Here is a 15626-nt window from a genome sequence, read left to right on the forward strand (position 1 = left end):
ATGGCCAGCAGACACGATGGGCTGAAGGGCCTGTTTCTGTGTTGTAAAACTCTATGGCTCGATAAAGCTGTAACGCACAGTGTGTTATTATATTTTATATTGTTGCAGCCACGTGGTGGGAGGTTTGGGTGAGTCCCACTGTTCAACTCCCAATTGACCCCAGCAAGTGTTTTTGTTACTAGGGTTCTCACTCTTTTGTGTTTTATTTGTCAAAAAAGACAGTGAGAGGTTTTCTTGCAGGTTTAAAACAGAAGAGTAATTATTTACTATCCCAAAATTGTCGCAACTGCACCCACTCACACAAATGCACACACACACAAGAAATAGAGAGGGAAAGGGGTAAGTGGTTTGAAGTGAGATAGGTTTTCTGAGTTCTTGGAGGTCAATTTCTCTTTAAAGTTGCATGCCTGGTCATTTGCAGATTTCTCTGTTGGCTGGAGCTTCAGTCCGAAGACGGGATCACTTCCAGTTTTCTGCTGCACAAGTTGAAGTGTAGAATTTACAGCAGGGCACCTTCCTTTTGGCTTGTTGGATTTTCTCCCAGCTGGCAGGCTTTGGTCCTGATTCTCTCTCTCTCTCCAGAGAGCTATCTTTTAAGCTAAAACTCTCTCAAATCTTGCCTCTGTTGGGGGAGACACGGGTCCTCCTCCTCGTGGTGACCGACAATGGCCCAGGATGTGGCTACTTTGCACCTTCTTTGTTTCAGAAGAGCCCATTCAATTCAAAAGTGTCCCTTGATGGGTCCAGGATAGGTATAATTAACACCTCTTAGCTTTGGAATCTATCCTGCTGTCCTTGCCAAACAGTTCGACTATACAAGACCCAGGTCTTTTGACCTTCGGTGGTCATTGTGAAGCACATTTTTTTCGTAACTCATCAGGTTGAGTTCTTGTATTTTCAATCGTTCCATTTTTACTTTGTTAGGAGGATTTCTTTTTTTTTTAAACTATATTTTAAAACTGAAAAGGGATTTCATGGAATCTGGAAGAGGCTGAACAAGGATAAGACTGAATGTAAACAAGCTTTAAGGGAAGACAAAGAACAAAAGCCAGGGGGGGGGGGGGGGGGGGGGGGGGGGGTTTGACCTGAAGGGATATTTACCAAGAAGTGACATGCCAGGATTTATGGATTGTCACAAGACTTGCACCTGTAAAAGTTTTCGTTTCATTGTGAACTTTAAAAACAGGCAGTTGGAGTTTGCTTATTGACCACCTTTCTCTTGAAAACCCAGTGTCAAGTGTGTTGCCTCCTGTTTGAAGAAATACTATGTTTGCAGAAACCTTGTACCTTTGTGTTTAGTTTAGTTTAGTTTAGTTTAGAGATACAGCACTGAAACAGGCCCTTCGGCCCACCGAGTCTGTGCCGACCATCAACCACCCATTTATACTAATCCTACACTAATCCCATATTCCTATCACATTCCCACCTGTCCCTATATATTTCCCTACCACCTACCTATACTAGGGGCAATTTATAATGGCCAATTAACCTATCAACCTGCAAGTCTTTGGCATGTGGGAGGAAACCGGAGCACCCGGAGGAAACCCACGCAGACACAGGGAGAACTTGCAAACTCCGCACAGGCAGGACCCGGAATCGAACCCGGGTCCCTGGAGCTGTGAGGCTGCGGTGCTAACCACTGCGCCACCGTGCTTTGAAGGAGCTTTGCATCGAATGTGAGAATTGAAAACCTTTGTTGCTGCATACCCAAGACCTATATGAAGCCTTCTGTAGCTGCATCTCTTGAAAGCCAACACATCTTCAACATCGCCTGAAAGGAACTGTTCTGGGAAGACCCTAGTGACAGACGCCTATTCGCATTTGGGACGCCTAACCAACAGCGGACATCTTGCCACACCTTTTCAGGCTAAGTGTTTCTGTCATTCCTTCTATTTCTTTGTAACAGCTGTCAACAAAAATCCTTTTTTTTTCCTACTTAACAGGTTGTGTATATGTGCACTGAGGGCTAGGATAAATGAGGGACTTGAATATTTCAATTTGAGTATGTTTTACTTCATTATTGGTTGAGCCTTGGTTTTATAATAAACTGAAAATGTTGCTGTTTATTAAAGAAACCTGGCTGGTGTTGTTTATTCTGGGGACAAATAGACTACCTAATTGGCCGTTTTGCTAAGTGGGAAAATTTATTGATCTGCTGTGACCCGGTGGAGAAGTGGGACTGAATTAACAGTGCACTCCTCCTGCCTCGGTCGTAACAAGGTGAGCGTAACAATATACCCAGGAACACGTTATAATTAATAATTACCTCTGACACTTACCGCTGTACATTGTAAATTCCTAGCTGTTTAGCTCTCCATTCACCACAAAGCTTCTGCAGTTATTGATCTGCTCAACCACAACCTCATCTCCACCGTTTGTTTCCGTGTCCAGAGTCTTCTTGTTACTCTGCACAGACAGGAGGACAGGCCCAGGCGCTATCATCCCAGACTGCGTTGATCTAAACTCCCACACAGCAGCAGACAAATAGCAGGGAGCGGAGCAGAGAACAAGATAGTGCCTGCGCTACCAAACAAGGCCGGGAATGGGCTCAGGTGTGATGACTCCGGCAGTCAAATAGCCCCACTCACTCTCAATTCTTAGCGCCCGGAAGGAGCAAACACTAGTACGAGGAGTAAGAGATGGTGGCTCGTTCCAGAGAGTTCAGGACAACTTACATGCAAGTTACACCACAGAAACAGGGCCATTCGGCGCATCCACTCCGTGCTGGCGTTTCTGCTCCACACGAGCCTCCTCTCACCCCGTCACCATATCCTTCTTCCCCCTTAAATACATCGACACTGTTCACCTCAACCACTCCCTGTGGGAGTGAGTTCCAAATTCTCACCACTCTCTGGGGAAAGGAATTTCTCCTGAATTTACCCCATTAATAACCCAAACCACCCTCCAAGGACTCTCGCGTGTTCTGGCCCCAATTGCTCTGCTGACAGGAGGTGGCGCGTGGACTCAAACACACCTGCTCAGGTAGGGGCGATCGGTCGCTGGGCAGAGAGTCAGGGCCTGCTGAGGTGAGAAGGTTCATGAGAAAGGGCGCCCGTCACCATCCTGAAGTAGAACATAGCTCATCTTTACATTCGCACAGCAGCATGTCCCCTCGAAGCTTACTACACCAACCAGAGTCCCTGGCACACAGCAGTTATCTCAATTCCCCCTTCATTTTTAATAAAACCTGGATACCAAGCCAACTCGCAGAAATAACACAAATTCCCCATCTCTGTAACCTTCTCCAACCCTCTCTCGGTGACCTGCCCCTACAACCCTCCCTATCTCTGTAACCTCCTCCAGCCCCAACAACCCTCCGAGATCTCTGCGCTCCTCCAATTCCGGCCTCTTGAGCATCCCCCGACTTTAATCTCTCCACCATTGGCGGCCGTGCCTTCAGCTGCCTGGGCCCTAAGCTCTGGAATTCCCTCCCTAAACCTCTCCGCCTCTCTCTCTCTCCTCCTTTAAGACTCTCCTTCAAACCTCCCTCTTTGACCCAGCTTTTGGTCACCTGACCCTAATATCTCCTTACGTGGCTCGGGGCTCAGATTATTTTTCAAAGCACTCCTTTGCACAACTATCAATGCAAATAATTGTTGTTTGAACCCTCGGGACTCCTGGATGTGCCGACTGACGTCCAGTTGCACACAGAATAACACGTGAGGAAGATCACTCACCACAGTCGGGGGCTTTTGGATGTTGCCATTATCAGGTGAAATTATTTATTCATTCACGGGATGCTAGCGTTGCTGGCAAGGCCAGCATTTATTGCCCAGCCCTAATTGCCGCCTTCTCGAGTGCGAGCGAGTGGCTTGCTCGGCCATTTGGGATGGCAGTTACGAGTCAACCACATCTGCTGTGGGTCTGGAGTCACATGTAGGCCAGACCGGGTAAGGACGGCAGATTTCCTTCCCGAGAGGACATTAGTGAACCAGATGGGTTTGTAATAAACAATTCTGTCGTTTCATTGTCAGCGTGACTGAGACGAGCTTTCTCGATCTGGATTTATTAAATTAACCGATCTTAAATTGCCCACCCACCCCCATAACCACTGCGCTACCCAGCCCCCTTCTTCTGGTCTGCCAGTTCAGGAGTGCAAAAGAAGTGGACACAGTGGCTTGGATCGACGGATGAGCCTCGGTCAGGTTTTGAGGCTGCCGACTTTTTAATAACCTTGGAAGGGGGAAATGTTCGACGCGTCAAACATCCAGCGCCTGAGGGAGAGCTTCGTGTCAGCAGCAAGCAATCGTGGAAAGAACAGATAATATATATTGTCAAGTTGCAAACAAACAGCTGAAAGTCTGAGGGGTTTGCTCAGTTCCCTCGTCGTCAGGTCGCGTGTACAATCACTTTGAGAAATATATTGACTCTTCTTTTTATTAAAAAGTCAGCTACCTGAAAGTTTGCTCTCGCAGCCCGGTGTTGTCTGCGCGGGGTGTGGGGATGGGGGGGGGAATGCTGGGTTGTCCACGTCTTGTCCTGATGAAGGGTCACCGACCTGAAGCGTCAACTCTGCTTCTCTCTCCACGGATGCTGCCAGACCTGCTGAGTAATTCCAGCATTTCATCTTTGTGTCCCACCGTGCCTGACTGACGCCCCTGTCAAAATCTACGGGGCAGCTGAACATTGTGACGGTGGTGGGGTGGGGGGGGCGGGGGGGATGCCCCAGGATGGCTGAAGGTTCGCACTCACCCGGTCACCTGGGCAGCGGGTGGTGGTGGGGGGTAGGGTCCCTGGGAAGGGAGGGAGCTACCCAGTGGGCACCAGCCGGTCAGAGTCAGGGAAGGCACGAACGGGAGGGGAGAGGGGCTTCCCGATGGTGGAGGGGCTGGTCAGAAATTCGACAACAAAAGGCATCGCTGTCCCCCCCGCCTCAAACGTAATGGGGGGGGGGGCATGGGGAACATGGAGGAAAATGACTGTTCATTGGGTAGTGGAAGAGGAGTAAGAGGCGTTTAGATGACGAGGACAGGTTACACAGTCGAGGCTTGTATTCCCTCCAGGACAGAAGACTGAGGGATGATGTAATCGAGGTGTTTAAGATGGTGAAAGGAGTTGATCGGGTCGACAGAGAGAAACTAGTTCTTCTGGTGGGGAGGAGGAGTCCAGAACAAGGGGGCAGAGCCTTAAGCTGAGAGCCAGCCCATTCAGGGGTGATGTCTGGAGGCACGTCTTCACACAAAGGGGAGTGGAAATCTGGAACCCTCTCCCCTACAGAAAGACACTGGGGGTTAAATTGGAGCTTTCAAGACATAAAGGGATTGATTTTTGTTGCATTAGTGTATCAATGGTTACGGAAGAGGCGGGTAACCGGGATTAAGGCGCAGACTGGTGGTAGAGCAGTTGGAAGAGGGAAAGCAGCAGCAGACCCGAGGGGCTGAATGGCCTGCGCTTCTTCCCGATTCTAGAAATGCAAAGAACTGTAAAGGACTCAGGACCCCGATAGCTGACCTGGGCAATTAAAATAACCCCCCACTTCCAATAATGGTGCTGGGCGAGAGTACGATGCAGGCATGTATGCGTCATCCCCACGGCTTATTCTTAAATAGAAATTCAGTCGCGTGTGTGGGACTCGCTACGAAACCCTTCGGGGGTTGGTGTTGCCTTCGCCTAACCCTACTTCCTCCTCCCCTTGCCCTTGGTCTGTCCGCCTTTCGGCATTTTCCTCATGTCCTTCTTCATCCTGGCATCGACCACTCGGAACTGACCCTTGACCCCAGCTGGCCGGCGGACTTTGCGGCCCGTTCCTTTCTTCGCCACGATGTAGGTCACCTCACGCTTCTCCTTGATTCCCGCCTTTTTATAGATGCTGAGGGAGAAAAACAGGAGGGTGACTTAGGTATCAATTCCACGGTTAGCCGTGAAGGGGGAGGGGAAAGGGGCTGCACTCCAGGGATCAGTCAGTCACACAGCGACAGGGCCGCACTATCGAGGGGTCAGTCAGCCACACAGCGACAGGGCCGCACTATCGAGGGGTCAGTCAGCCACACAGCGACAGGGCCGCACTATCGAGGGGTCAGTCAGTCACACAGCGACAAGGCCGCACTATCGAGGGGTCAGTCAGCCACACAGCGACAGGGCCGCACTATCGAGGGGTCAGTCAGTCACACAGCGACAGGGCCGCACAATCGAGGGGTCAGTCAGTCACACAGCGACAGGGCCGCACTATCGAGGGGTCAGTTACCTCTTCATCTGAGAAATTTTCTCGCGTTCTGAGATATCGACGGTGTTAACCACAGCCTCAGCCTTCTTCCTGGTCTGTTCCATCTTTTTCAGTTGCTGCAGGGAGCAGAGGGAGAGATTTCAGTTAGAATACCTCGCTGTCTAATGGGGGACGGTTATACAGACTACACACATCCCCACACACTGTTCAGACTTCATCCACACCGCCCCCAGAAAGTGTACAGAATTCTCCCCCTCAGCCCACACACACAGTACAGACCCCGCCCCTCCGCCCACACACACAGTACAGACCCCGCCCCTCAGCCCACACACACAGTACAGACCCCGCCCCTGCGCCCACACACACAGTACAGACCCCGCCCCTGCGCCCACACACACAGTACAGACCCCGCCCCTCAGCCCACACACACAGTACAGACCCCGCCCCTCCGCCCACACACACAGTACAGACCCCGCCCCTCAGCCCACACACACAGTACAGACCCCGCCCCTGCGCCCACACACACAGTACAGACCCCGCCCCTCCGCCCACACACACAGTACAGACCCCGCCCCTCAGCCCACACACACAGTACAGACCCCGCCCCTGCGCCCACACACACAGTACAGACCCCGCCCCTCCGCCCACACACACAGTACAGACCCCGCCCCTCCGCCCACACACACAGTACAGACCCCGCCCCTCCGCCCACACACACAGTACAGACCCCGCCCCTGAGCCCACACACACAGTACAGACCCCGCCCCTCCGCCCACACACACAGTACAGACCCCGCCCCTCCGCCCACACACACAGTACAGACCCCGCCCCTCCGCCCACACACACAGTAGACCTCGCCCCTCCGCCCACATACACAGTACAGACCGCCCCTCCGCCCACATACACAGTACAGACCACCCCTCCGCCCACACACACAGTACAGACCCCGCCCCTCCGCCCACACACACAGTACAGACCCCGCCCCTCCGCCCACACACACAGTACAGACCCCGCCCCTCCGCCCACACACACAGTACAGACCCCGCCCCTCCGCCCACACACAGTACAGACCCCGCCCCTCCGCCCACACACACAGTACAGACCCCGCCCCTCCGCCCACACACACAGTACAGACCCCGCCCCTCCGCCCACACACACAGTACAGACCCCGCCCCTCCGCCCACACACACAGTACAGACCCCGCCCCTCCGCCCACACACACAGTACAGACCCCGCCCCTCCGCCCACACACACAGTACAGACCCCGCCCCTCCGCCCACACACACAGTAGACCTCGCCCCTCCGCCCACACACACAGTACAGACCCCGCCCCTCCGCCCACACACACAGTACAGACCCCACCCCTCCGCCCACACACACAGTACAGACCCCGCCCCTCCGCCCACACACACAGTACAGACCCCGCCCCTCCGCCCACACACACAGTACAGACCCCGCCCCTCCGCCCACACACACAGTACAGACCCCGCCCCTCCGCCCACACACACAGTAGACCTCGCCCCTCCGCCCACACACACAGTACAGACCCCGCCCCTCCGCCCACACACACAGTACAGACCCCGCCCCTCCGCCCACACACACAGTACAGACCCCGCCCCTCCGCCCACACACACAGTACAGACCCCGCCCCTCCGCCCACACACACAGTACAGACCCCGCCCCTCCGCCCACACACACAGTACAGACCCCGCCCCTCCGCCCACACACACAGTACAGACCCCGCCCCTCCGCCCACACACACAGTACAGACCCCGCCCCTCCGCCCACACACACAGTACAGACCCCGCCCCTCCGCCCACACACACAGTACAGACCCCACCCCTCCGCCCACACACACAGTACAGACCCCGCCCCTCCGCCCACACACACAGTACAGACCCCGCCCCTCCGCCCACACACACAGTACAGACCCCACCCCTCCGCCCACATGCAGAGACAAAGTGCAGAGTGGTGCTGCCTCCAGCGACGAAGGGGCTCGGCCCCTCCAATCCCACCTACCCTCCGCTTCTTGCGAGCTTTCGCCTCGGCGATCTTCTTGATTGGCCGGGCATTAATCTCCTTCCACCGCTGCCGGAACTCGTCAGCCATGGCACGGTCGAAGGGCACAGGCCGTCGTCTGTACTTCTGGTCATTTTCGGCAAACCAGTCTGGCAGCTCGTCCAGTTCCTCATCGAAGGCGTACCTGCGGCGAGAAATAGAACTATCCCTCAGTACTGACCCTCCGACAGTGCAGCAATCCCTCAGTACTGACCCTCCGACAGTGCAGCAATCCCTCAGTACTGACCCTCCGACAGTGCAGCAATCCCTCAGTACTGACTCTCCGACAGTGCAGCAATCCCTCAGTACTGACCCTCCGACAGTGCAGCAATCCCTCAGTACTGACCCTCCGACAGTGCAGCGCTCCCTCAGTACTGACCCTCCGACAGTGCAGCGCTCCCTCAGTACTGACCCTCCGACAGTGCAGCGCTCCCTCAGTACTGACCCTCCGACAGTGCAGCACTCCCACAGTACTGACCCTCCGACAGTGCAGCATTCCCTCAGTACAGACCCTCCGACAGTGCAGCAATCCCTCAGTACAGACCCTCCGACAGTGCAGCAATCCCTCAGTACTGGCCCTCCGACAGTGCAGCATTCCCTCAGTACAGACCCTCCGACAGTGCAGCAATCCCTCAGTACTGACCCTCCGACAGTGCAGCACTCCCTCAGTACTGACCCTCCGACAGTGCAGCGCTCCCTCAGTACTGACCCTCCGACAGTGCAGCGCTCCCTCAGTACTGACCCTCCGACAGTGCAGCACTCCCTCAGTACTGACCCTCCGACAGTGCAGCACTCCCTCAGTACTGACCCTCCGACAGTGCAGCACTCCCTCAGTACTGACCCTCCGACAGTGCAGCACTCCCTCAGTACTGACCCTCCGACAGTGCAGCACTCCCTCAGTACTGACCCTCCGACAGTGCAGCACTCCCTCAGTACTGATCCTCCGACAGTGCAGCACTCCCTCAGGACTGACCCTCCGACAGTGCAGCACTCCTTCAGTACTGACCCTCCGACAGTGCAGCACTCCCTCAGTACTGACCCTCTGACAGTGCAGCACTCCCTCAGGACTGACACTCCAACAGTGCAGCACTCCCTCAGTACTGACACTCCGACAGTGCAGCACTCCCTCAGTACTGACCCTCCGACAGTGCAGAGATAGGGAGGGTTGTAGGAGCTAGAGTAGGTGACAGAGATAGGGAGGGTTGTAGGGGCTGGAGGAGATTACAGAGATAGGGAGGGTTGTCGGGGCTGGAAGAGGTTACAATGATAGGGAGGGTTGTAGGGGCTGGAGGAGTTTACAGAGATAGGGAGTGTTGTCGGGGCTGGAGGATGTTACAGAGATGGGGAGGGTTGTAGGGGCTGGAGGAGGTTACAGAGATAGGGAGGGTTGTAGGGGCTGGAGGAGGTTACAGAGATAGGGAGGGTTGTAGGGGCTGGAGGAGGTTACAGAGATAGGGAGGGTTGTACGGGCTGGAGGAGGTTACAGAGATAGGGAGGGTTGTCAGGGCTGGAGGAGGTTACAGAGATAGGGAGGGTTGTAGGGACTGGAGGAGGTTACAGAGATAGGGAGGGTTGTCGGGGCTGGAGGAGGTTACAGAGATAGGGAGGGTTGTAGGGGCTGGAGGAGGTTACAGAGATAGGGAGGGTTGTCGGGACTGGAGGAGGTTACAGAGATAGGGACGGTTGTAGGGGCTGGAGGAGGTTACAGAGATAGGGAGGGTTGTAGGGGCTGGAGGAGGTTACAGAGATAGGGAGGGTTGTAGGGACTGGAGGAGGTTACAGAGATAGGGAGGGTTGTAGGGGCTGGAGGAGGTTACAGAGATAGGGAGGGTTGTCGGGACTGGAGGAGGTTACAGAGATAGGGAGGGTTGTAGGGGCTGGAGGAGGTTACAGAGATAGGGAGTGTTGTCGGGGCTGGAGGAGGTTACAGAGACAGGGAGGGTTGTAGGGACTGGAGGAGTTTACAGAGACAGGGAGGGTTGTAGGGGCTGGAGGAGGTTACAGAGACAGGGAGGGTTGTCGGGGCTGGAGGAGGTTACAGAGATAGGGAGTGTTGTAGGGGCTGGAGGGGTTTACAGAGACAGGGAGGGTTGTAGGGGCTGGAGGAGGTTACAGAGATAGGGAGGGTTGTAGGGGCTGGAGGAGGTTACAGAGATAGGGAGGGTTGTAGGGGCTGGAGGAGGTTACAGAGATAGGGAGGGTTGTACGGGCTGGAGGAGGTTACAGAGATAGGGAGGGTTGTCAGGGCTGGAGGAGGTTACAGAGATAGGGAGGGTTGTAGGGACTGGGGGAGGTTACAGAGATAGGGACGGTTGTAGGGGCTGGAGGAGGTTACAGAGATAGGGAGGGTTGTAGGGGCTGGAGGTTACAGAGATAGGGAGGGTTGTAGGGACTGGAGGAGGTTACAGAGATAGGGAGGGTTGTCGGGACTGGAGGAGGTTACAGAGATAGGGACGGTTGTAGGGGCTGGAGGAGGTTACAGAGATAGGGAGGGTTGTAGGGGCTGGAGGAGGTTACAGAGATAGGGAGGGTTGTAGGGACTGGAGGAGGTTACAGAGATAGGGAGGGTTGTAGGGGCTGGAGGAGGTTACAGAGATAGGGAGGGTTGTCGGGACTGGAGGAGGTTACAGAGATAGGGAGGGTTGTAGGGGCTGGAGGAGGTTACAGAGATAGGGAGTGTTGTCGGGGCTGGAGGAGGTTACAGAGACAGGGAGGGTTGTAGGGACTGGAGGAGTTTACAGAGACAGGGAGGGTTGTAGGGGCTGGAGGAGGTTACAGAGATAGGGAGGGTTGTCGGGGCTGGAGGAGGTTACAGAGATAGGGAGTGTTGTAGGGGCTGGAGGAGTTTACAGAGATAGGGAGTGTTGTCGGGGCTGGAGGAGGATACAGAGATAGGGAGGGTTGTCGGGGCTGGAGGAGTTTACAGAGATAGGGAGTGTTGTTGGGACTGGAGGAGTTTACAGAGATAGGGAGTGTTGTCGGGGCTGGAGGAGGTTACAGAGACAGGGAGTGTTGTCGGGGCTGGAGGAGGTTACAGAGATAGGGAGTGTTGTCGGGGCTGGAGGAGGTTACAGAGACAGGGAGTGTTGTCGGGGCTGGAGGAGGTTACAGAGATAGGGAGTGTTGTCGGGGCTGGAGGAGGTTACAGAGATAGGGCGGGGTGCGATGTCCCTGCGGGAACTGAAGGATGAGAATATCACAGTGGGATCCAGTGCGGGTCAGTGGGCACTGGGGTGGGGGTGATGTGTGAAACACACACTGAAAGAAGCGGAACCCAGTGCCGGATTGGTCGTTACCTGTTGAACGAGTCGTCGACAAGTTCGCGGGCTCTCTTCTTCGACGCGGCAATGGAGGCTCCCAATGCAAGTCCTTCTGGATCCAGCACGCGGGCCTTCTTCACTGCGATGTCGGGCGGGAAAAGAAGGCGAGACTCAAAGAAAGATTTCATCGATAGTTTCACCCCGCCCCCACCCCCAACCCCCCGGCCACCGCCTAGGCTTGTCGGTGATCGGTCGCACCGCTCCGCCCCACCCCCACCCCCCCGGCCACCGCCGAGGCTTGTCGGTGATCGGTCGCACCGCTCCGCCCCACCCCCACCCCCCCGGCCACCGCCGAGGCTTGTCGGTGATCGGTCGCACCGCTCCGCCCCACCCCCCCGGCCACCGCCGAGGCTTGTCGGTGATCGGTTGCACCGCTCCGTCACCAGGGTGTGCAGAGTGACGAGACGCATCACACCACTCCTGAAGCATTAGCACCGAGACCAGGTGCTGTTGCCTCCCAGCCACTTCGGCACTTCCCAGACCAGTCTGAGGGGCGCAGGGTGCGGCTGGGTTCCCACGTCGAAAAACACACAGGAGTGGGCAAGCTCCGGCCAGCCCGGGGTGGGTGCTTTCCATCCAGCCCGCGAGCTGCACTGCCTCCTGAGAAAGAGGGAAGGCACAGAGGCAGCAGCGGGCTTTGCTTCAGCAAATCTGCTCCCTGACAATTGTTCTTCTGTAAGGAGAAAATTCATAATTCAACAGAGTTGTGAGGAGAATGAGAGACTTGGACAGGGACGTGCTGGTGCAGATGGCAGAAGAAGGATGCGAGGGCCACTGTTAAACAAGAGGTCCGGCCGATATTACCCTCACTCACATTATTCTGTCTGCGACAAATCATTATTATTAAATCTGCTTCGCTCATTTTCAGCATCGGCTGCTCTCCGTGACCTTTTCTCTCACTTTAAACAGTGGTTAACACTTGGAGTTGAGTCGTCACCAGCACAACCCAGAGCTGAGTTACAGACTGGAATCTAATCGAGTGGTTCGGGGGGTTTATATATAGAATAACAGATACCTGGGAGTGAGTTACAGACTGGAATCTAATCGAGGGGTTCGGGGGGTTTATATATAGAATAACAGATACCTGGGAGTGAGTTACAGACTGGAATCTAATCGAGGGGTTCGGGGGGTTTATATATAGAATAACAGATACCCGGGAGTGAGTTACAGACTGGAATCTAATCGAGGGGTTCGGGGGGTTTATATATAGAATAACAGATACCTGGGAGTGAGTTACAGACTGGAATCTAATCGAGGGGTTCGGGGGGTTTATATATAGAATAACAGATACCTGGGAGTGAGTTACAGACTGGAATCTAATCGAGGGGTTCGGGGGGTTTATATATAGAATAACAGATACCCGGGAGCTGAGTTACAGACTGGAATCTAATCGAGTGGTTCGGGGGGTTTATATATAGAATAACAGATACCTGGGAGTGAGTTACAGACTGGAATCTAATCGAGGGGTTCGGGGGGTTTATATATAGAATAACAGATACCCGGGAGCTGAGTTACAGACTGGAATCTAATCGAGTGGTTCGGGGGGTTTATATATAGAATAACAGATACCCGGGAGTGAGTTACAGACTGGAATCTAATCGAGGGGTTCGGGGGTTTATATATAGAATAACAGATACCCGAGAGTGAGTTACAGACTGGAATCTAATCGAGGGGTTCGGGGGTTTATATATAGAATAACAGATACCCGGGAGTGAGTTACAGACTGGAATCTAATCGAGGGGTTCGGGGTGGTTTATATATAGAATAACAGATACCCGGGAGTGAGTTACAGACTGGAATCTAATCGAGGGGTTCGGGGAGTTTATATATAGAATAACAGATACCCGGGAGTGAGTTACAGACTGGAATCTAATCGAGGGGTTCGGGGGTTTATATATAGAATAACAGATACCCGGGAGTGAGTTACAGACTGGAATCTAATCGAGGGGTTCGGGGGTTTATATATAGAATATCAGATACCCGGGAGTGAGTTACAGACTGGAATCTAATCGAGGGGTTCGGGGTGGTTTATATATAGAATAACAGATACCCGGGAGTGAGTTACAGACTGGAATCTAATCGAGGGGTTCGGGGGGTTTATATAGAGAATAACAGATACCCGGGAGTGAGTTACAGACTGAAATCTAATCGAGGGGTTCGGGGGGTTTATATATAGAATAACAGATACCAGGGAGTGAGTTACAGACTGGAATCTAATCGAGGGGTTCGGGCAGTGTATATATAGAATAACAGATACCCGGGAGTGAGTTACAGACTGGAATCTAATCGAGGGGTTCGGGGAGATTATATAAAGAACAATAGATACCCGGGAGTGAGTTACAGACTGTCAATTTCTGTTCTGTGACTGATACCTGCCAGTTAGTTACTGTTGAATTCTGTCACTCTCTCTCTCAAGCTCACTTACTTGCTTTGTCCACTGGCACCACCTGAAATGTGTCGCTTTCATCCGCCGTCCGCTTGTTTCCCTGGCTGCCTGCATGTTTCATCTGCTGAATATCACTGAGAGGTAAAGGATGAAATGGTCATTCCAATCACAGTACTGGCAGCTCCCAGGACAGGTACAGTACGGGTTAGATACAGTGTGGAGCTCCCTCTACATTACCCTGACAGTGTGTCCTCCCCACTTTATACCCAGTGTCAGCATCGAGTGCTCCCAGGACAGGTACAGTACGGGTTAGATACAGTGTAGAGCTCCCTCTACATTACCCTGACAGTGTGTCCCCCCCACTTTATACCCAGTGTCAGCATTGAGTGCTCCCAGGACAGGTACAGTACGGGTTAGATACAGTGTAGAGCTCCCTCTGCATTACCCTGACAGTGTGTCCCCCCCACTTTATACCCAGTGTCAGCATTGAGTGCTCCCAGGACAGGTACAGTACGGGTTAGATACAGTGTAGAGCTCCCTCTACATTACCCTGACAGTGTGTCCCCCCCACTTTATACCCAGTGTTATCATCGAGTGCTCCCAGGACAGGTACAGTACGGGTTAGATACAGTGTAGAGCTCCCTCTACATTACCCTGACAAGTGTCCTCCCCACTTTATACCCAGTGTCAGCATCGAGTGCTCCCAGGACAGGTACAGCACGGGTTAGATACAGTGTAGAGCTCCCTCTACATTACCCTGACAGTGTGTCCCCCCCCCCACTTTGTACCCAGTGTCAGCATCGAGTGCTCCCAGGACAGGTACAGCACGGGTTAGATACAGTGTAGGGCTCGCTCTACATTACCCTGACAGTGTGTCTCTCCTCCCCACCCCCACAACTAAGAAAGGTTGCTTGCAGTATTGAGTTGCTCTCAGTTGGTGAAAGGACAGTGCCTGAGCCACTGGTACATCCAGCTCCCACATTAAATCACCCTCTGCCTGGAGGCTGGACCTGACCGAAGTCACAGAGGGGGAAAGGTCAGCATCTGAACAACTGTCCCGCCCAGATGTGCTGCTTTTCAGTCACACCGGCATTTTCATCCCAGGTCGCCACCTGACACCAAATTCTAGTAGGTGGAATTAGGAGGCTGTTTATGGAAATTCAGGATCTGAATGGGTGTCGACGAGAAAAGGTGCTTGGGGCTAAAGATACTCAAACACTAATAGTAGCAACACAAGTTAATAGGGCCACAAAAAAAAGTAAACAAAGCAGTGGAGTTCATTTCTGGCAAGATAACTTTGAAAAGCAGAGAAGTTAGGTTAAACTTGTATAGAACCTTAGTTTGACACACTTACTGACAATTGCATGGGATCTGGGCAGGCAGTCCCTTTAAAGTACTGTGCACAGTTCCGGTCTCCACAGCACACTGGGAGTTACTGTGCACAGTTCCGGTCTCCACAGCACACTGGGAGTTACTGTGCACAGTTCCGGTCTCCACAGCACACTGGGAGTTACTGTGCACAGTTCCGGTCTCCATATCACACTGGGAGTTACTGTGCACAGTTCCGGTTTCCACAGCACACTGGGAGTTACTGTGCACTGTTCCGGTCTCCATATCACACTGGGAGTTACTGTGCACAGTTCCGGTCTCCATATCACACTGGGAGTTACTGTGCACTGTTCCGGTCTCCATATCACAC

General features: G+C 53.6%; 1 protein-coding gene across 1 annotated transcript in view; it reads right to left on the minus strand.

The window, feature by feature from the left end:
• Window positions 1–4118: 4118 nt before the first annotated feature.
• Window positions 4119–15626, minus strand: part of ftsj3 (FtsJ RNA 2'-O-methyltransferase 3) — a 32821-nt gene continuing 21313 nt past the window's right edge. Inside the window, exons 10-14 of the mRNA XM_068060177.1 lie at window positions 13967–14061; window positions 11518–11620; window positions 8183–8366; window positions 6185–6279; window positions 4119–5809 (exon numbers count right to left, since the gene is read on the minus strand). Of these exons, the coding sequence (XP_067916278.1) occupies window positions 5617–5809; window positions 6185–6279; window positions 8183–8366; window positions 11518–11620; window positions 13967–14061 (670 nt within the window). The 3' untranslated portion in view covers window positions 4119–5616. The remainder of the gene's footprint in view (window positions 5810–6184; window positions 6280–8182; window positions 8367–11517; window positions 11621–13966; window positions 14062–15626) is intronic.

This window comes from Heterodontus francisci, chromosome 28, assembly GCF_036365525.1.
Source record: "Heterodontus francisci isolate sHetFra1 chromosome 28, sHetFra1.hap1, whole genome shotgun sequence".
Lineage (NCBI taxonomy): Eukaryota > Metazoa > Chordata > Chondrichthyes > Heterodontiformes > Heterodontidae > Heterodontus > Heterodontus francisci.